Consider the following 21097-nt stretch of genomic DNA (forward strand, 5'->3'; position numbering starts at 1 on the left):
GATGGCTAGTTCAACATAAATGTAGATTTGATAACAGCTGTGTGCCTAGAGTGCTTACATGGCAAAGAATCAATAGCAGTTTGTAGCTGGCATCAAGAATCATGTGGCTAGCATCCTGTGAACAGAGAGCTCTTACTTACTCTTTGTTGTTTTATGGTGTTGTACTACTGAATCGAGCTTTCTTTCCTTGTTTTGGATCTTAGAAAAAATTGACTGCAGCATCACTTTCCATAAAGAAAATTCTGCTATTTTCTGTGTTGTATCTTGTGGTTCTTGGCCTTCCCTTTCTACAGAGCCATTTGATCAGGAGAGAAAGGTCAAAATCTCAACTGAGGAGCAACATAGAGGTTCATTGCTCAGTTTATCTGCTGGTAATGCTTCACTAAATCAGATCTGAACATGTGACCTTTCCTGACTAGCTCTGACTTTTTGTTTGTGTGCAGGTTGTGTGTGGGCAGGACCACAGTCTGTTTAGAACCATGAAAGGTACAGTCTATGCATGTGGATGGGGAGCTGATGGACAAACAGGTAGGAGCTCAGCACAGCTTGCTTTTCAGGGAATTGATGAATACAGCAAGCTGTCCTAATTCAGAGGTTGTGATGTGTATTTTTCATGCATGTGTGGACAGAAAGGGGCTGCTATGTTTCCAGTTGTGTGTAGATGTTTTCAGTACTCTTGTGTAACCAAAGTGAGACAATCCAGTTCATTTTTGGTGGACCTTTGGGATGCTGCCCTTGCAATCCAAGCATGCAATCAGAGTCTCCTCTGTGTATCTGCTGTTTAAAGCTCCTGAGGGGGTGTGGAAGTGACATGGGCAGCTTTGCTCTTCAGTTTGGTGGTGGCTTTGCCTTCCTGATTCTTGTTTCAGGGTCTGTTCTGCACTTTTGAACTGACAAGCCCTTTGGTAGTTGCTGCTGTTCTAGCATGGGATCCTTGGCCAGGCCCTTTTTGTGGTGGCTTTTGCTGCAGAGAACTTCCTTCTCACAGTCATTCCTACTGTTTATTCCTTTTGCTGCTCCCAAAGCTGAGTTCTTCCCATGATTCTTCTGTACCAATATACTGAAACCCAGTTTTCTGTCTACATTCTGGTCTCTTTTCCAGGCAGCAATTTGTCATGTAAAGCATTTGCTTCCCAGCCTCTTTCGCCATCTCCCCTGCTGTTGTCTGACTGATAGCGGTGTGCTGTCACCAATGGCTGTCCTTGCAGAAGACAGGATACAGCTAGTTTGTGAAACTTCATCTCTGTTGAGATATCTGCCTGGCTTGGCTACTGTTCTTTGAACACTTTGGTTCATGCAGACAAGAGACTCTTCAGGGTGTGATTGTGTAAAGTTGTTGTGTTGTCCAGAGAGGTGGCTTTGGCTAGTGGAAGTGGTATTTGTGGCTATTTTCTCTGTTGCAGCTGGTAATTAAGCGGTAAGATATCTTTCAGAGGAAGGGTGATTTTCTTATAACATGACAAAAATGGTCCTATGCAGGCATTAAAAGTGTGTCTGGAAAAAGGTTATTCATAATCTCTACTCTTTTTTCCTTTCAGGTCTTGGACACTACAACATGACCAGTGTTCCTACTAAGCTGCATGGTGACATTGCTGGAGTAAATATTATCCAGGTCTCTTCCTATGGGGACTGTTGTCTGGCTGTTTCAGATGAAGGAGATGTCTTTGGTTGGGGAAATTCAGAGTACTTGCAGTTGGCATCTGTCACAGAAACCACGCAGGTCAGTTGGCCTGGGGGTGGGTTTTTATATGTTTCAGTTCAGCTGCTGTGCACAGAGTTAAATATTACGTGCTCCTCCCTGTTCTGGGTTCTTTGGACAGCAGATACAAACAACACTAGCAGGCTTCTTTTACCTAAGCTTACAAAACCAACCTGTCTGACATATTTGTGTAGCTTTGGGGAGCAGTATATTTCCCAGCTTTGGTAGGCAAAGGTTTGTGTCACCTCACCCCAGTTTGTCAGTCTAAGAATCCCATGTTCTTCTTTCTCCATCCCACAGACTTTGCACCAAATTGAAACCCAGCTCAAGTGCTTTTGCAAATTTCAGGACAGGAATTAGTCTTTTGGCTGGATAATCTAGGATTTCAAGTGGTTGTACTTTGAGGATAGTGCTGGTCCAGATAGCCGTTGGAAGTCCCTTCCAGTCAACCGGTATGCTGGTGAATTTTTCATGGACATCCTTAGTGGGTTTATAATTGAGTCTTAAACAAAATCGAGTGTCTCACAGATAGAAGGGTTTTTTGAACAAACTTATATTGGGTAGGGTGCTGACTTCACACTAGGTATTATACTACTGAGATAAGTAGGCAGTTGGTCTCATGTTACAGCTATGTTAGGAAATGGAGTCAGGAAATTAATCAATACTCAAGCTACTCTTCGCAGAAGGCTAAGAGCAGACAATTGCATTAGAATAGCTTTAGCAAAATTGTGAAAACCTTTGTTTCCTGTGCCTGATGTAGCCTTAATGTAGGGCTAAATGCTGAGACCCATAAGGCCTGAGGACAATGATCAGGTTATGCAGTGTAGCAGTTTTCCTGGCTGGGTGCCTGATGGAGGTCAGCGGTGTCTGAAATGAATGAATGGCGTGTTTGCCAAAAATGAGAGTCTTAGCTAAAATTCAGATACAGTGCAAAGTGTAGAATGGCAGAGCTATTAAATAGAAGATTGCTTTTTAGACATGTCAAGCTGTGTATGTATCTGTTGTGTTGGACCGTATCAAATAAATGCAGTTTTCTTTTAGTGATTTTTCCATAGTAGGTTCAAAAATGCCACTGCTGATTGAATTTTAGTGATCTAATCCATTGTAAAGACTTGAAGACATGCTCACCTAATGACTTCCCCATTGTGTCTGACTTTAAAGGCCAGACAATAAGAAGCAGTTATTAGTTATTCCCAGCCTTGTTGCCATGCATGTAAGCTTTCCAGTAGGCAACTTTTTCTGCCTTGTCCTCGCCTTAATGAATTTAATGTAGTTTTTATTTTTGGGATTTGCACTCATTTTATTATTCAGGCAATAAAGGTTTTATCAGGAATTGAATGTATGTCAGCTCGAACCAGATCTAAAGAACAAGTTAAAATACATGTCTAGTTCACAGTTTACCTTGTCTCTAACAACTCTTCTGCAATCTTGTACAGGTGAATGTCCCCAGGCATTTGCCATTCAAGATTGGGAAGGTAAAGGAGGCTGCCTGTGGAGGGACTGGCAACGTTGTGCTAACAGGTGAGTTCACTTCTGGAATCATCTGCTTTAGTGCAAGGCTGCACAGTGGGTGGATTGTAACTTCATGAAACAAGTATCTTGAAGAAACAAGTTTTGTAACTTCAAGAAACAAGTTTTCTTGAAACAGAAATACTGTATGTCATGAGGAAAGCTGGGAGACTGAGAAACATGTGATTTAAGAATGTACTAGAGGAGTTGTTTTCACTAGTGCAGAACATTGCTTCCAGTGTGTGCTGTTGTGAGCACTTCTGCAGACTAGAGCGAGAGCATGGCTGCTGTTTGCTCTTCTGATCTCTTTTGCTGGTCATACGGGCCTATAATCAGTATGGATATAGGGAGGAAGTAAGGCAGTGCTTGAGAGAAAGAACCCTTCAGACTCCGTATGAATCTGACATGTTTATAAATCATGATGATCTAGGATGGAAAGTAGAGAGTTCTGAGAACAGTGAAACTGTGCAGCAGGTCCTTAGTGACTGTTCTTTGGATTGTCAGTGGCAGGGTAGCTTAGCTGGAGGGCTGCTGAATGAAGGAATGAGGGAGGGGATAGTATTACTTTCTTGAAGGATTATCTCAAGGAAGATGTTAATATTTATAATGGGGTTATTGTGATGACCAGACATTTGAGCTTCTGTAGTGAAGGGAACAGAGCTAGCTGACATAGATACTTACTCTTATGCTGTCCAACTGCTGCTGCCTTTCCCAGGCACCCAGCTTAAGGCAGAATGCCAGGCAGAGTGATATCCAGCTACTGGTTTGGGCATGCGTCAAAGGAGAAAGCCATGATAATCTCTCAACCTCTGTCCCATCAGCCAGTAAGCTGAAGTATTTTATTCAGTTCATTTTTGTGTTGGCATTATTTCCCCATGAAAGTTTTGCTGGGTAAGCTTGATTTGTTTGCACAGCTTAGGAAAAAATTGAGGCATTTGGATGGGAATGCATTATTTGCAGTTTTTAAATAATCAAAAATTTAGACTAAGCTGGAAGAAAGGAAAATACCTCTTTGGTTCTGATTAACTCTTCGTCATGGCGTGAACTTCACAAGCACAGACTTTCTTACAGAATGTGTTCTTATTGTAATACAGAAGAAGGAAATGTTTTTGTCTGGGGATATGGAATTCTTGGGAAAGGACCAAACCTAATAGAGACAGCAGTGCCAGAGATGATCCCACCCAGCCTTTTTGGCTGGTCAGACTTCAGTCCAGATATCCGTGTTGCTCATGTTCGCTGTGGACTCAGCCAGTTTGCTGCACTTACAAGTAAGTTTCTCATCCTACTGTTATGGAGAGGTCATGTTGCTGTGTTATTGGCAGAAAAGAAAAAAAGCAGTAAAAAAACCCCAAACCAAACAAAAAACAAACACACAAAAAACCAAACCAAAACAAAAATACCCAAAAAGCGCACCCATCTTTCTTGAAACTGAAGGCACACTGGAATACAGCAGCAGGGAGCCAGACAGCACATTTACAGGTGTCAGCAGGGTTTCTGGCATACGTTTTGTGCTAACTTATGCTTTAATTAAGAAAGTGTTACTTCTCTAATGCAAACAAAAAACTTTTCTCAAAGAGGAAATCCAGAAGGTTTTTTTATTTCATTTTCTCATTGTATAGAATGAGTCAATCTGCTGCACTTTAGCAGCAGCAGGAATTTATGTGATAAATAAACAAACTAAAACTAAGTCTAAAAGAAGCTAGATATCAGAGTTTCGTGGCATTTCTGACCAACTGAGTTAGCAGCCTGAGGTGGCATTTAATACGCAAAGGGTATGATATATGTGCACTGTGCATGCTGTGTGGGTTCCCAGCCTTTGAAGGGTTTGAAATATGAGTCATTTAACATTAGGCAGCAGTTCAGAGATCCAGCTGCCAGCAGGGAAAAGTGCCAGGGCTGGGTCCTTTGGGGCAAATGGTATGTGTGACACTTGTCAGTTTGGTTGCAGGGTGCTTGTAACTGGGCTCCTCTTGGTATTCAGAAAGAGTTAGAAATGGTGTTCTGATTAAATTGTACTGATGTTATAGATTGTGTTTTGGTTGTCTCTGCTGTGGAATTGATCCAGACACTTCTGAGATCTGTGTGTTTTCCTGAGGAGCTTAAAATTCATAAATTCTGTTGAGGACAAGTTTTTGCTTTTCCCTAGCTGCCATTAGAAGGTCACTTCTGTTGGACAGTCAAATAAGCAGTCCCCAGGTGATGGCCTGGGACATCTCCACTGCCTTGCTTACTGGATTTGCTTTGCTGATAGCTTGTACAGATCAGCTGCAGTTGTCTAACTTTCAGCACAAATTATTCACTTCACAAATGATTCCTTGGAATTTCTGCTGCTGCACTCTTTCTTCAAATAAAATTCCAAGGCAAGTGATGTCAGAGGGGAAAACGAAGACTTGTGCACAGAACTTGTTTCTTACACTGCTCATTAGGCATAATTTTCTCCAAATGCGAGTGCATTTATTGTACCTTGAAGTAAATCTGGTAGCTGTTATACTGCTTGTAGAACACTGTATAGCACTGTGGTCATATTTGCCAGCATCACAAATAGAAATTTTCCTTTTTAATGGCTCAGTTCTTTTCTATTTTTTTTTTCTCCTGTGTAGACAGAGGAGAACTGTTTGTGTGGGGGAAGAATCTAAGAGGGTGCCTGGGAACTGGAAGAATGGAAGACCAGTATTTCCCATGGAGGGTAAGGATGGTGGTATTAAGGCCAAGGGTATATTATTTGGCTAGTTTTCGTTATCCTGAGGGCAAGGACCATCATTTGCTTTGTGGTTTTGTTCAGTAATTCTGAAAGAAGTGGAAGCCTAAGATGACTGTAGAAGTGCTTTGTTTTTCAGAAGTCCTTGTGTAGCCTGCTTGGGGATGGAGGTATTCAGTAAAGATTTTAGTCTGCTATGCCAGTAATGATTTCAGATCCTAAAACAGCATTTAGTGCTGTGCCACCACATCTGAACAGTTGTCATCTCCTTCCTCTCCACCATCATCTGCCTGCTACCCTTACTGCTTATTCCTTCCCCTTCTAACCTGTGCTTCTCTTTGTATGTGCTGCAAAGAAAACCATCAGTATTGGTCATCTGTCCAAATCATTACTCACCTAAATTAAGTGAACATTTTAATCTGTAGTGGCTACAGGTCCACATAGTGGTGGGCTTCCTTCCCACCTGTGGTGGTGGGTCACTGGACTGACTGTCAGGTTACAGTAGGAGATCCTTACTCAGCTATGTTCATAGCTGTTTCACAGTGCTTCCAGTTCCACTGCTTCCTCCCAGACTCAGTGGATGCAGAAGAGTCTTTGGATCTGGAGTTCAGCATTCAGCCTAACAGATGCTCCTGGTCTCCATGAAGGCCAAGTAGGAGATGAGGAAGGCAATCAGTTGGACCACCCTGAAGTCCCTGTCTGTCTGAAGTTGCAGTTGATGTGTTTCTGTATTATGCTTTCTTCTTTGTTTAAAAATGAACAAAACCAGACCAGCTCTGGAACATTTGCCTGAAATCACACTGCTGTGGCTTTATGGAATGTATGAATTCACTTCCGCAAGTGTGGACATTGGGGGTGATGCTCTTCCAGACAACCAGCTCCTCTCTGACAGTACTACAGCAATGTGCTGGGATCCTTGCTTGTGACCTCCTGCCCTAGAACTAGCTGCTGTCCTCTCTCTTAGCTCTAACGAAAATCTTGCTTTTTGAGACTCTGCTTTCCTTAAGTTTGAAGTCAGTTTTAAGTGAATAAGCTGTAACTTCTGGAATGAGGAGCTGGTCTCTCTTAGCATCAAAGTACAAATGGCCTTAGGCTGAGTTGAGCCTTTGCCTTGTTCCAGTTCTTGCTGATGACAGAAGAGGCAAATCCCTGTGGTGCTTGGGCACATCCTCTTCCTACTGTCCGGATTATGCTCTGTTTAGTCATGCTGCTTCTGCTGCTGAACAGATGGGCTGAGGCTATATTCTCCTCACTGTCTGCTAGTGAGCCTGCTCTTCTTTCTCCTTCCAAAGCTTTATGTGCATCAGTGAAGGAAAAAGATGAATATTTCACAGCTCAATGCACAAGCCTGCCTGATGCTGAATCTTGCTCTTTCTGTGTTTTCAAGTTGGCACTTGCATTGGTAGAAGTCCCTGTGAAACTAGCTGGCATGTTGAGCAGAAGGAGGATGAGAAATAGGAAATATCGGGTGCAAAGTAAATAACCCACTCTTGTGTGTTTTGTCCAGGTAACTGTGCCCGGTGAGGTGGTGGATGTAGCATGTGGAGTTGATCATATGGTAAGCATGGTCAAGTCTTTTACCTAGGAATGCTGCTGGGCCTCAGCCCTGTACCAGGGCGATGCAGGGACTTGGTGACAAGCTTCTTGGAAAGGAAGACTCATTCTATGAAACCAAGTGACTGTGAGCAGAGACAGCCATAGCAGTGTCTGGGTGTGTTATCTCTGCATCATTGAAATGCTCTGGCCTGGCTGCAGGAAGGAAGCACATTGCCCGAGGAGCATGGAAATGCAAGGAGTGCTCTGGCTTATTTGTGGTGAGCTCCCGGAGTATCTGAGGCCCAGCCCCAAGCTGGTGAGTCCCTCTGTGCCTGAAGATGAAGAGCATCTCCTTCAAGGAAGACTGCATGGGATGAAATCTGCAACACAGGACATTGGTACATGGACATTTCCTGTCACCAGCTCTGGAGTGTCAATGTTGGGTAGAGGCAAACTGTTTCTCAAGGGAAAAGTTGGGGGTTTTTTTATTCCTATTTTTTATGTGGAAGAGAAGTCATGATGGCTGTTGAAGCCCAGCACAGCTGTCCTGGGTGGCCACCCTCAGCTGCACTGTGCCTAGGCTGTTCTCCTGTGCAGAAACTGGATGCATAAGTGGATGTACAGCCCTGGCCTGGAGCCTGTCATGTATCTGTAGGCTGTTAAAGGCTTTCTGTGTTAGTGCTAAAGACTGACCATCAAAGGAACACATTCAAAGAGTGAGAACATGTTTGCAGGGGTAAGTACTATTAAATAAGACAGCAGGCTCTCTGTGCTGGAGGAGGACAGATGGATGGTGACGGAAGCCCATCTAGCCTATTGAGAGAGGCTGAAAACAAAGTATTCAATCAGCTACCTGCAAAATCAGTGCTTAGGCATGGATGTGAGCAGTGCTCACCACTCCTCAGGTATCTCTGTCTCCTTGTGCTGATCACACATCAATGCCTTTGATTTTTTTGGGGATTCCCTAAATTCTTTCTGTTTTCAGAGGTATGGTGGCTCTCAATTGGAATTGGCTAGGCTTTTCAAGTTTGCCTAGCAGGGGAAGGAGTCTTAATGGGTAAGAAGCAGAGCTTCATTCTTTGGTACCTTCTTAGCAGTAAGCTGATACAGATGGGATGCAACAGCTGTGTGTATCTGTAGCTGGCACTTACCCAATCTCATACCCAAGTGTGGGAAACTGTCTCCTGTGAAACACTCCAAACATCAGGTAGAGTTGTGTCTTTTCTCTCTGTGTGGGATACTTCTGCTGTGCAAACTATTTTGGCGAAATCTTAGCCAGTAGGTTTTCAATAAAGTGATTGTAAAATCTTTATTAGTAGTAATAGGAATATTCTTAAGCATGATCTGCTCGTGCATTGATCAGATCTGCATTTAAACCGTAGTATTTTGGTTCACACTTACGTGACAGGAAACCACTTCTGTCAGCTGAGCCACCTCCATACCTGCAGGACTGATAGTGTTGTAGTCAGGCATTGCATCCATGGCCCCATGAGATGAAATTCATACATTTTGGCTTCATGAGATGAAATTTTATGCCAAAACTCGGTGTGTAAACTTTACCTTGATTAAATAAGTTTCGAAGGGCTTTGCATAAAATATGTGAAAGGTGAACAAAAGTATATGGAAATAGAGACACATCTCTGAGTTGTTATTGATGTTCCTGTGTAACAGGTATTGCTGGGTGTGTTAAGGCAGAACAGAAAGCTACTATGAAACTGGCAGACCTTCACTGCTCTGAACTCCCATTTGGTTGGCTTTAATTTATACCTGATTCTACAGGTATAAATTAAAATAAATTCTTGGGCAACTTGTGATGCCCAAGCATGTCTTGTTGGCCTCATGGGAGTAGCTATGCCCTTTCAACTTGAGGAGGCTTATTAAACCATGGAGAACAAATACAAAAACTCTGGTAAGGAAGGTGTTACAAACAATTCCCTTTGTGCATGTTGCTGTTGAGGTGGGCTGGTTAGTGCTGGGCACCCAGCTGCTCTCATTCACAGCTGTTTCCTAATATACCTTGTGGCTTGGTCTTCTGAAGAGCTGGGTTGAGTCCTTGTGTTGCAGTCTTGCTGTGCAATAAATTGCAAATTCTGTGTGTTAATGAGATGCCAGTGAGGTCTTTAGTCTTAAACAGAAATATGGCTTAATGCAGTGGGGGTATTTATGCCTTCATTACAGTGGCTGTGGGCATTTTCAGATGTTACTTGGTGGGAACAAGGTTAGTGGCAGTGAGAGCAGTCTGGCAAGCACCAGCACTTACCATTGTTTTGGTTACAGTGTGAGGGGAGCATTTTGACCTTGGGCAGGTGCCCCACAACCTGTTCTGTCATCCCTCCGCCATCAACAGGACAGGGAGAGAGAATCTGAAAGAAAGCATTTGGGTTGGAACAGGGACAGGACATCACCTGTTAACCATCACGGGCACAGTAGACTCATGTTAGGGAAATTATTTTATTGCCAGGAAACAGAGGAGAGTATGAAGATGTACTTCTATTTAGTACATCTAAATAGAAGTCTAACAGTGCCTTTCCTACACCTCTCCTTCCCAGGCTCAACCCTACTCCTGACTTTCCTGCCTCCTTCCTCTCCTCTGCTAACCTTTGTATCTACATGGTTGCCTCTCACAGATTTTTACTCCTTTCTTTTGGCTGCTGCTGTGCAGCAGTTTTTACCCTTTCTAAAATACAGGTCTTCCAGAGCTGCTCTTGCTGTTGCTGATCGGCTCAGTCTTCGCTCAGAAAATGAAAATACCCTCTTCCCTGCCATGCAGGAGCTTAGCCATGGTGGGGTAGCTTCAGGTTACTACCATTGTGCACGGCAAAGCAACTTTGCATCATTTTGTCTTTCAAAGTATGGCAAAGTAGACAGCCCAAAATATATCAGCATCCCTAAATATACCTGCAACAAGGGAGTGTATGGGCCACGGATGCACGTGGGGAGCAGCTCAGATTAGAACTAGAATAACCTACTTGATTTGGCATTGATTACACAAGTGATTTGCCCTCAGAACAGCACTGTGCTGGCGTGTTTGGCTTAGAATAGCCCAAAAGAGCTTCAGGACAGTCCCTTGGTGCAGAGCCCTGTGCATGTACAGCTCCAGGTACTGCAGCAGCTGAGTGGGATTGCCACAGCAGCTGAGGATTGGAGGAGCTTCAGAAGGGATGGGTGAGAGGTTCAGGCCTGTCCACACCCCACCATCCCAAGAGGTACTGCCAATTTCCTGCTGGAGAGCTACATCTAGCATGGGCAGCCCTTGCTCAGCAAGGCTGGTCTCATTTGTCAGCAGACTGCCCCAGTGGGAGTAAAATACATAAACGCCTGTAAGACAATGTGTTAGGCACATGGTGCATCACAACAGACTTGTCTACAGGATCCTTCAATAACAGGAAAGTCAGAGAATAGTAATTAGCCTTCAGCATTCAAAATACTCCTGAAACAATATTCCTTCAACATGCTTCATCATGACTCAGAAAATCTATTTTTGTAGCATTTTGTTGCAAGGGCTGGAGTCTTGCCCCCTCCCCTCCAGTGCCCCAGCATTTCCTGCTCAAAGGTGTGAGCCTGGCCAGGTAAGGTAAGAAGAATACTGATATGAAAAGGCATTAGTGTCTTTGGGGCCTGGGCACCAAACAGCCCAAATCCTGTTATTTACCTTAAGATGCCATTTGCTTTTGTGGGGAGTTGCAGGCAGTGCTTAGATTTTGTGGAAGTGTCTGTGTTGATTTATTTCTTTTTTATTGGATCAAACCCTTGAGGCAGTGCTCTGTGTTAAGGCTGCATTCCAGATTAGCAATCCCACAGTAATTTTTTACACGAATGTTTTAACATTTGACCACGAGAGTAAACAATGGATTACACTACACTAAAAAGGAGATGCTTTTCTTGAGTTTGTTATATACAGTTTATGTATATGAGCTGCTTCCCTTCAAACATCCACTAAAAATGGTTAAAACTTTGGTAGGGTGATGATATGCCTGATTTCACTGTTTTTCTTGCGTGCTTCTGGCAGGTTGTTAAGCTTTTTCTTGCGGACCATGTGGCAATGGTGCTGTGCAACCATGCTGCTGACTGAGACTCAGGACCCACAGTGACTGCCCTAAAATAGTCCACGAGCAGGCTGAGTTTGCTCCCCTGCCACTGCTAGAGTGCAGGGCTCTGGGGGTGCCCTGCTAGGAGCTCTGCTGGGGCTGTCCAGACCCTGGGCATCTTGTACTCTGCAGTGAGCAGGTAAAATTTAAGTCTGGCAAAAATACACTAGCAGCATCCTACTGGCATGTTATTTTAAGGGAAGAAGATGGGGCAGGATTGGTGGTTTCCAGAGACCGGCTGGAGAATGGAGATGGTGGTGGGTACCATCTGTAGGGGTACAGTACACCTGGTGACACAACCTGGAAAATAGAGTGCTTCAGGGGTGTCTGGCTGGCCTTCATAAATGGTGTGTGTGGGAGTGATGCCCAACATGGCTGTAGCAGAAAGACATGAGAGTTACATCTTATAGACAATGCCAAGCTCTGCTTTATTTTCATCAGTTTGATCAGTACAAAAGCAGACAGCTAAGTTTCACTTTCTTCTTTTTCGGTTTAATTACTTTACAAAGTACAAAATATACTGTCATTTTTTTCTGTTTTGTTGTTTGTTTTTTTTATACAGTACATAAATCTCAGCTTTTCAGCATAAGACCAGCGAAGAAAAGCAGCGTGTGCACTTGCTGGGAAAGCAAAGCAGCCACTTCTCAGCTCCATATCACGTCCAGTGCATGATCCCAAGCTGCTGCCACCACTCCCTGTGCCTGGTAGTGTAACACCACCGCTTGTGCAAGGCAACTGATGCACAGAGGCTCCCCTGTGCGTTGTACCGCCAAGCTCACAAGAGTTGCTTTACACCTACACGTGCAGTGCCTGGCCCCACTGAGCCCATAGACAGTGCCCACTTGGCAGGTACAAGCAGCCTTTCCATGGCTGCAGCCCAGAGCAATAGGTGTACCACAGGGCCCTGCACTGCGAGGATTCCCCCACCCCGTCTGTTTGCATCAGAGCTGGTAATTAAAGGGAAATAAATACACTTTTTTCCCCCACCCTTTCCAGTGAAAGGCTGCATGGGGTTTCTGATAGGTGAGCAGGGAGGAGATGCTGCAAGGGTTTGGGGTTCCCGGCACTACTTCAGCCTGTTTGGTGTGTGTCAGGCCAAAAGTGGTATTTCACTTCCAGAGCAAATGATACAGAAATAACTTACTACATAAAGTCCTTAAGCTTTGTGTTTCATCCCCAGGCTGCCCAGCGCAGCTGTTCTAAGTGGCCAGGGAACAGAGAGACACACACTGGTCCAAGATGCGCAGCTTCTGCACCAGGAGCATCTCTGCTCTCTTGGCAGTTCTAGAAATCTGGCTTAATGCTGTGGCAGTTCTAGGTACCTGGAGGGAATGTGGGCTTGTTCGTGAGTCCAGAACAAGGGGAGAAAGAATAAATGCTCAGCCTTGTTCAATCCACTTGAGGGACTAATAAAGTGGCTGTGCTATGGCCCCAGAAGGGCTGACCCCTCGTAACAAGCCCTGAACTTGTGCCGTGTGGTGGGGCTGTACACTGTGATTCCGTGGGGCAATGGCTCACTGAAGTTTGGCCCAGAGGAACCAAACGAAAAATCTGCCCTAAGCACTGATGAGGATAGTGAGGCTCCTCCTGCCTCTGTGCAGTGCTCCCTCCGAACTAACCCTTCTGGCTGCCCCATGATGCCCAAAAAGCAGGAGACAACCAGCATGAGGCAGTGTTGTGCTGTGCAGTGTGGCCATAGCCAGACTCACTGCAAGGTGGGGCTGCAGATGTTCCGTGGGCACTGTGACATCAAGACCCAAATCCCAGCAGCACCAGGACCTGCTGACATGGCTTGGCTGGGGGAGCAGGTGAACATGTTAAGCAAGTTGAGGTGATCCCCTCCTCTAAGTCTAGTGAAAACAAGGGGAGAACGGGCTCTGTCGGGAGTTAACAGTAAGGGAGTGAGAGGCTCTTCCAAAGAGTGAAACAGAGCTTCTCAAACTGCATCCTGCTGTGAGATACTGTCTGGCCGCCTCCTCTTCTGCCTGTCCCAAGAGCCATGGTTGGCCTAGTGCTTGGGTCAGCAGGACAAGTGTCCCCTCTCTGTCACTGCCACCCCCAGCTGCTGCAGAGGCAGCAGGGAGGAGGAGGATGCACTGGCAGAAAACAGCTGCCACTGTGCTAAAATGAACACCTCAATCCTCAGCTTCATGACTCATAAGCCCCAAAGCCTGGAGCCCACACACAGGGGAGGGATAACAGAATGCCCAACCACAGGCAGCAGGGACAGGGGACGAAACCTGCTGTGACACTGTACCACAGTCCTGGGCTGGAAACAGAGTAGAGTCACTACCCTCTGCATTTCTAGGCATTAACCTGGGTGCTAACGGCACTTCAATGCAGTTCTCATACCCCTGCAATCAATAGCCATTGGATTGGCAGGATTATTTTTAGCAGCAGTAGCAAGAGGACTTTGGGTGAGAGGCGAGGGCAGCCCTTGATCCAGCACAACCAGAAGCACCTAGAAAAGACTGCCCTGGAACACTGATGTTCTGCCACAGTATCATTGGAGCAGTTCATAATTTGAGAACAAAGGAAAACCTGGAAGAAGGAACCACTGAGACATGGGGACTGGCAGGGAACCTGGCAGGCAGGGTCTGGAGGCCAGTGAGGGCATGATTCATTTTTAGTTCTATAATACAACTGGTAAAACAGCTGAGGTCATTGAGCTGGACCACACAGCTTCTGTTCCTAATAGCTGAAGGAGAAACGGGGTGCTTCTGCAGAGGCACCTTCTTTGTACTCTGAACCCCCAGCATCAGAGAGAGTAGGAGTCCTTTGCAAATAATAATAATTTAAAAAGCTTATTACTGTAACTGCAGAAAGCTGGTTTAAGTCCACAGGATGCTGAAATAGAAGCAAAAAGCCAGCCAGAGCAGGGGAACTCTAAACAGCAGCCTCCTATGTCATCTTCCCAAAGGTGCTGTGCAACAGATACTTGCCTCTGCCACAGCCACACAAGGAGGGAAGAAGCAACCAGCCCTCCCAAAATGAAGGATGAAAGGAGCCCTATTTTTGGCATAATCTTTTAGGATTAGGAGGACCCTGTTAAAACCACTGGGTCTGCCTAGAGAGGGACAGTGACAGGCTCCTGCTCTGCTCTCAAACATATTTCAAAATTTCAATCCTGCCAAATGCCTGATGGGCATCTCTGTCCATGTCTGCTCCGAAATCCACTCACACTTCATTTACAAAATTTTGCAGAACGCTAAAAACAGATGAAAACAAAAGCCCAAGGGAGCCCACGGCATTAAACAGCTGTTTTGCAACTCTCCTGCTCCACGCAGCTGGGACGGTGCTGTGCTGGGCTGGTGGTGGCCATACTGGAGCTGTGCAGGCAGGGGAGGAGGTGTGTGGCTGCCATCCTTCTGCCACTCCCTGCACCTTGGCCACAAAACTTAGGCACTCTCACCCGGGAGGAGATGCCTGGGGTTTGTGTTCCCTTGTGGCCAGGCCCTCCTCAAACTTGGGGCATGCAGAAGCACAGGTCATGGCTGTAAGAAGATTACAGAACAGGGGGAAGCTATTCCATGTAATCTGCAATAATAAGGTCCCAGGCTTTGAACCTGAAATTACCTGAGTCCTGTCTAGAGAGACCAAGAAAGGATTTTGGCTTGTATTTGTTCCAAAGAGGTATAGAACCCTAAAATTCATACCCTAAAATGAGAATGTACTTTGATATACAATTCATCTATTTCCCTTTCATACAACAGGGGCTGTGCATTGCTCTGTGCTCAACAGAGCATCTGCAGAGGCTATTACTGCTGCAGACAGGATTTGCTGATCAGCCTCCAGTGCACGTCTCACACTGCAGAACCCCGTTCTTTCCTTCACTGTTGCTAACTGGAGCTGGTAGTTCAACCCAGCTGTGCTTCATGAGGATTAAATAAAGGAGGAGGCCAAGGACAGCAGAGTGACTCAAGACTATCTTCACAGTGAAGTGTTTCCCTAGGTGCCCTGGGAAGGTCCCACAGCCTTGCTGAGGATATGCACAGACTGTTTCCATACCAGTTCAGTGCTGCCAGGATGCCTGAGGGATATTGCTGGCCCCTGACATATGGCAGGGTACAGATAGACAGATGTGCTCAGGGGGAGAAAGTATGGAAATCTGGAGGCAGGTTTGCACATTTCAGCCAATGTAAACACACCTTAGCCCACGCTATAACGTGTAAATACTATTTGGCAAAGGATTACTGGGTTTTACTCTCCTGCAGATAATAAAAGTTTAATCCAATTCAATGTTTGCAGGCAGGACTGGAACAGGTGAATGAGATGCCTTAAGCTGCTTACTGGAGATATCCACCACAGTCAAAGTAACAGAGAGAAGAAATCCTCATCAGAAAATGACTTCTTGTCCATAACTGAATGCTGCTGGGGGACACCTTCTCTCAGGAATTACCGGCAATACTCAGCCTGAGGCCAAACAAAAAATTTCTCCCTTGTCATTATCAGAAAATACCAATTATGGAGTGCTGACAGGAACATTTGCGCTCAGTGAACACTGACTGTGCCAACGCAAGACCCAGCACCTCCTATTCAAGTTGCTGACCTCTAAATTAAAGAGTTTGGATGACCTGATGCTCTTGAACAGCTGTGTGGTTATATGGATGGGGAAAACCACAAGGATAGGACTAAGCCCTCTGGTGACAGTACTTGTACCACCATTACATCAAAACACATGGTGATTCTTGGGGGTCTTCTCCAATGGAGAGGCTGAGCATCAAAAGATTTTCTAAGTACTGGGGGTTTGGGAGGGGTTGTGCTACCCACCCTTGCTGGGATGGTGTGACTGGGACAAATGCATTCCCTGGGATACGGGGCTGAGCATGGAGGCTGGGCAAGGAGGGGAGATCTGTTTGACTCAAAAAGAAGAATGAAAACACTTTGGTGTTCACAAGAAGAAGAAGCATATTTGTATGTGCACAACTAAAAAAGAACATATTAATTCTTCTGCATCACTCGGCACTCCACCTATCCCTGCTTTTCCTCTACCTTTCCCATGCCTGTCACTAACAGGGATGTCTACAGACCCTGCACTGCCACAGCATGGATGTGTGGGACAATGCCAAGTCAGACCCAGATGCTTTCCAGAACAGAGGAGTCTGGGCTGACCCCAAGGCTGCTGCAGGTCTGCACAGCCTGAAGCCCTGGCTCTTCTGCAGCCAGGCAGTCATGGCAATATCAGCTCACACCAAGGAAGGGCCCCCTTTGTAAAAAAAAAAATAAAAAAATTCAAGCTTTGTACAGCAGAGCTGAGAAAAGATGGGAAACCACTTCTCAGAGCCAGGCTCTGATCAAGCACATGCAATTCAGCCTTTAATGTCCCAGACAGCTTCCCAGCCTTCAAGGGATGCCAGAGTCACACTACTTAACCCTCACCTCACAGACACACTGTAAGATTTGGGGAGGAGCCAGTGGGGGAATCTGTCAGGAGCTCATGCCTGAGGACAGCAAATCCTGCAAATGTATTGCAATGGCAGAGCTCATAGCAGAGCTGCTCCCTGCCTTGACTCTCTCAGGTGCCTACATATGCCCGAGAGCATCAAGAGCACCAGGCAAACAACTGGGTGCTCAGGGAGCTACGCTGGAGCCTGAGCAACCTCCTCTCCCACACACTCCCCTGAGCCTTATTTCCTCCCAGCTTCTCCTAGTGCCAGCAGGACAAAATATTATGTTTCAGAAAAATAAAACCTGGTAACATTTCTGTTGGATGCTTTGATTGGCTAAAGCAATGAGGACATCCCAGCAACATTTTCCTTCAAGTGTCAGTCCTAAAAGTCTCTACACCCAACTCTGCATGGCACATCTGAAAAAGCAAATCCTTGCTCAGTGCTATCCACAGCAGGATCTGACACGAACAAGTTTTTCATGAGAGAGGAGGGTTGATTCAACTCTGGCCAGTAGCATTCCCTGCGTGTGCCCTGGGAATGGTAACAGAGAGCTTGGAGTTTAAAACACATTTAGAAGTGGCAGTATATTTGTATGATGAGTATGCTTTATAAATGGCATTGTTGTTAACTGAGTCTTAATATTTATGTCACCCACTGCAGGTGCCACCATCTCTGCGCTCCAGCAAATCCAAATATTTCCATTAAGGTGTCCCCATGGGAGAGGCTGGTATGTGCTGTCTAAAGCACAGCATTGTGGAAACTCCAAACTGATTTCAATGCCTTGAAAGAAACAGAAGGTTGCACAAACCCGTGCCATTTTGGGGGGTCAGCCTTAAAAATCAGCAACTTCAAAGTGCTGGAAGGTCAGTGGCAAGGCAGCACTCCCCCCACCTTTGATGAACTGTAACTGAAATAGGAAAACAGGATGTTTCCCTGCATGGACTATAACAGTACTCCTGGTCAGCAGAAATCTCCAATGGTGAGATGCAAAGACCCTACACTTCCAGTGACTGGGTTCAAGCAGCCTCTTCTGCTTTTAACAAGAAAAGACCCCCCAACATTTCCATTTACTTAAAAATAAGCCCCTGATTTCAACTCCTCACAGGCCAACAAATGTGAATTCCCCAACAAATACCAGAGCCCTGCACTAGCCATGGGCTGCCACTGTCTGATGAGCCCTGGGCAGACACATCTACCAGGAAATCTTGCACCTGCCCCCAGCCTCATGCAGAGATGCTGGGGAAGGCCACCAGGAACCAGCTCAGAGGGAATGCTGGTGCCTAGCCCAGGCTACTCCAAAGCCCCAGCTGCAGGAAGATTGGAGGAGCTCCTGCCTTGCCTGGGAGAATGCAGGCAGCACTGGCACCACGCTCTGTGTGTGTGCGCAGGAGCTGGAAGCCCCACTGGAAAACCCCAGCCAGGGTGTGGGAGGACATTGTGGACCAGCCCTTAGGGCAACAACTAAAACATACAGAAAGAAAAAGGAGTGAATTTCCTACAGTCTCTGAGCTTGAGGCACCAAACTGGAGAGGAACAGAATTTTCAGAATTTTCTGAAGCAGAGAGGGAAATCCAATGCTGCTCCGAGCAAGCAGAGGAGCCCCAGCTTTAGTCCAGGTCAACTCCACTGCTGCTGTTCACTAAACATAATGTAGAGAAAAACCAAGAGTGGAACTAATATTCATATTGCCCATTACTTGAATTAAAAATATATGGTGAATAAATGTGTGTATACAGTACTCACTGCATAGATACACAGTGTGTGTGTCCACGGTATACACACATGTACTCACGCTGTATATATATGTGAACCTATATTGCTTGAGTGCCCACACCATGTACAGGATACAACCCTACAGACACAAACATGGGTATTTATAGGCATACAGTAGAGACACATTAAGGATTTCTATGGAAACGCTTTACGTACATTAAGATGAACATATGCACACACTTGCCCAGTAGAAAGGAATTTGCAGTCAAATTCTAATTGGGTTGAGGGAAAACGACAAAACCTTACTTAATAACACACATGACTTGGAAAGGTTGAGATTTCGAAGTAAACAAAGGCCTTGGAGAAAGACAGAGGGTGCATGAGGGCCATGCTCTCCTCCCCTGCTTACCCCTTTCTGCAGGGCTGGAAACACTTTCACATTTTGCTGTTTGGTGAATTTTTGTACAGAGAGAGGAGAGAGGGCACAGAGAGCAGCCTCCAGCATTGAGGCAATCCCTCTTTAGCAGGAACCATGGCCAGGTGAAACTGCCCAGAGAGCTGAGCAGGGATGCTGAAAGGAGCACTGGCAGCTGACAGGTAATCCAGGCACCCAGCCCAAGGGCATTCCACAGAGACATATTCCTCCTTTATCCACACAGTATCCACCCCAAAGTTCGGGTGCCAAGAGAATGGGAGCAGCTTCAAGAGTCCCCTACTTTGGGTTCACAAAGCACTATGGTGTGAATACTGCTGTGGTATTATTATCACTACAAAAATTTTTAACAAGGCCTCTACAGACCCCTTCTTGCAGGTCACACAAGCAGCAGTGCTGTGCAAACTTGGATGGATCCTGACTTCAAGCTGGGTGTGGGAACAAGGTTCCACCAATTCTGGCCACATTTGGAGTATCTCAGTTCCCACCAGCAAAAATATGAAGGGAACACCAAAGGGAAAGCATTAAGTTGTCTGAAACAGACTCCTTGGATGTCAGGATAAAATGATAAAAGGATGTAAAAAGGTGAAGCCAAGGATGGTGGCAGTGTCAGATTCCCTCACTAACATTTTACACTGAATTTTTCAGGCCAACTTTCCCATGTTGGGACATCAACCTGCTTAGGAAAGGTTTGAAAAAACACAGAGTTCTACAGATTTCACAAATATAAGGCTGACTCCCTTGTGAAAAAATATTTAAACTAAAAGAATCAGCCTCTAAAATAGCCTGGGTGCAATGTTAGAAAATTAAAAACAATCTTTTTTCACTTTAAGGCTTAGTAAACTTCTTGCTTGTTTCAAGTAATTCCTTCCCATCCATGTCGCAGTTCTTTGGAAGCAGCACTGGCATGTGCAGAGCAACACACGGTACTCTCTGACGCCAAAACTGGCGTTTTCCAAAGGCTGACAAAGCCCCAGAGCAAAAAGAGCCTGTCCAGGTGACTCTGTCGTGGTGGCACCATTCATGCACACAGCTGAAACTCAGGCTCAACTCACTGGCCAGAAACCCCGGTTGGCAACTCAGCAGCTGTACAGCAACTCAACCCCCCACCTCCCATGCTGCCAATCTGCCATCCCAAGGAGTAACCCTCTCACAATATATGGAGTGAAAAGCTACCACCAGCCTTGCTGCCCACCCCAGTCCAGCGCCCACAACACTGGGCAGAGTCACAGCAAACATCTGCGAGGGCTTTCAACACTGCACTGTGCAGCCTGTGCCTGCGTCCTCATGGCAGGAGACCAAAGCATCTTTCCAAACAAACATCAAGAGATGCAGTGCCACATATGGAATAAACTTGTAGTCCAGAAATCTGGAGTGAATATAACATATAATGGGACAATTCTGAAAAACCATGTAAAGGAACAGCAAAACATCCTATTTGGTAAAGCACTGAACATGTGCCTCAGTGTTCCTCAGGAGGGATGCTTTAGCTCCAGTAGAGCCAGTCAAGGAGAGTGATCCATGCTTTTTCCCATGGATGCTCTGACTTCTTGTCTGAATGCCACACAACATCCCACTGGTGAAAAATCAGATTTGAAACTCAATGTTTGAATCCAGCAGCATCAGAAACCATAACTGCTCGGCCCTCCAGCACTGTGAATGCAGAACTAATCAGCAAGCTGTGTCTGTGTGTGTTAATGTCCTACACACCAGCATGAACCATGCCCATGGCATGATCTCAGGTGCTTAGTTACTGCCTCCAGATTAATGCAAAGGCCCTGGCTCACAGCTGTATATGGCACAGCCACAGGAAAATCCTGCTAGAGGCTGTCTGTGAAGCATGGCTTGAAAACCCTTGGGAAAATGGCAAGATCTGCAATTTCTTCATGTGAAAGACTGAAGTGGAAGAAGAAACACAAGATATACCAGGGCTACTAATCACAAAAGCAAGGTGCTCTGCAGACAGCTTCTCCTTTCACCACCCCACGGTCACATGTGGGGCAGACTGCTGGCATGGTGGGCAGACATGTG

General features: G+C 45.6%; 1 protein-coding gene across 5 annotated transcripts in view; it reads left to right on the plus strand.

Moving 5' to 3' along the window:
- The window catches only part of RCC1L (RCC1 like), a 31105-nt gene that overhangs the window by 8314 nt on the left and 1694 nt on the right, over nucleotides 1-21097 (plus strand). For 3 of the 5 annotated variants that reach the window (XM_085078716.1, XM_085078717.1, XM_085078718.1), the window contains exons 6-11: nucleotides 444-528; nucleotides 1539-1720; nucleotides 3136-3220; nucleotides 4303-4476; nucleotides 5809-5894; nucleotides 7414-7464. In XM_085078716.1, the coding sequence (XP_084934842.1) occupies nucleotides 444-528; nucleotides 1539-1720; nucleotides 3136-3220; nucleotides 4303-4476; nucleotides 5809-5894; nucleotides 7414-7464 (663 nt within the window). Of the gene's footprint in view, nucleotides 1-443; nucleotides 529-1538; nucleotides 1721-3135; nucleotides 3221-4302; nucleotides 4477-5808; nucleotides 5895-7413; nucleotides 12067-21097 lie in introns of those variants that run through there. The other 2 variants (XM_085078719.1, XM_085078720.1) reach the window with 2 other exon arrangements.

Source organism: Lichenostomus cassidix, chromosome 19 (assembly GCF_008360975.1).
Source record: "Lichenostomus cassidix isolate B80296 chromosome 19, HeHo_3.0, whole genome shotgun sequence".
Lineage (NCBI taxonomy): Eukaryota > Metazoa > Chordata > Aves > Passeriformes > Meliphagidae > Lichenostomus > Lichenostomus cassidix.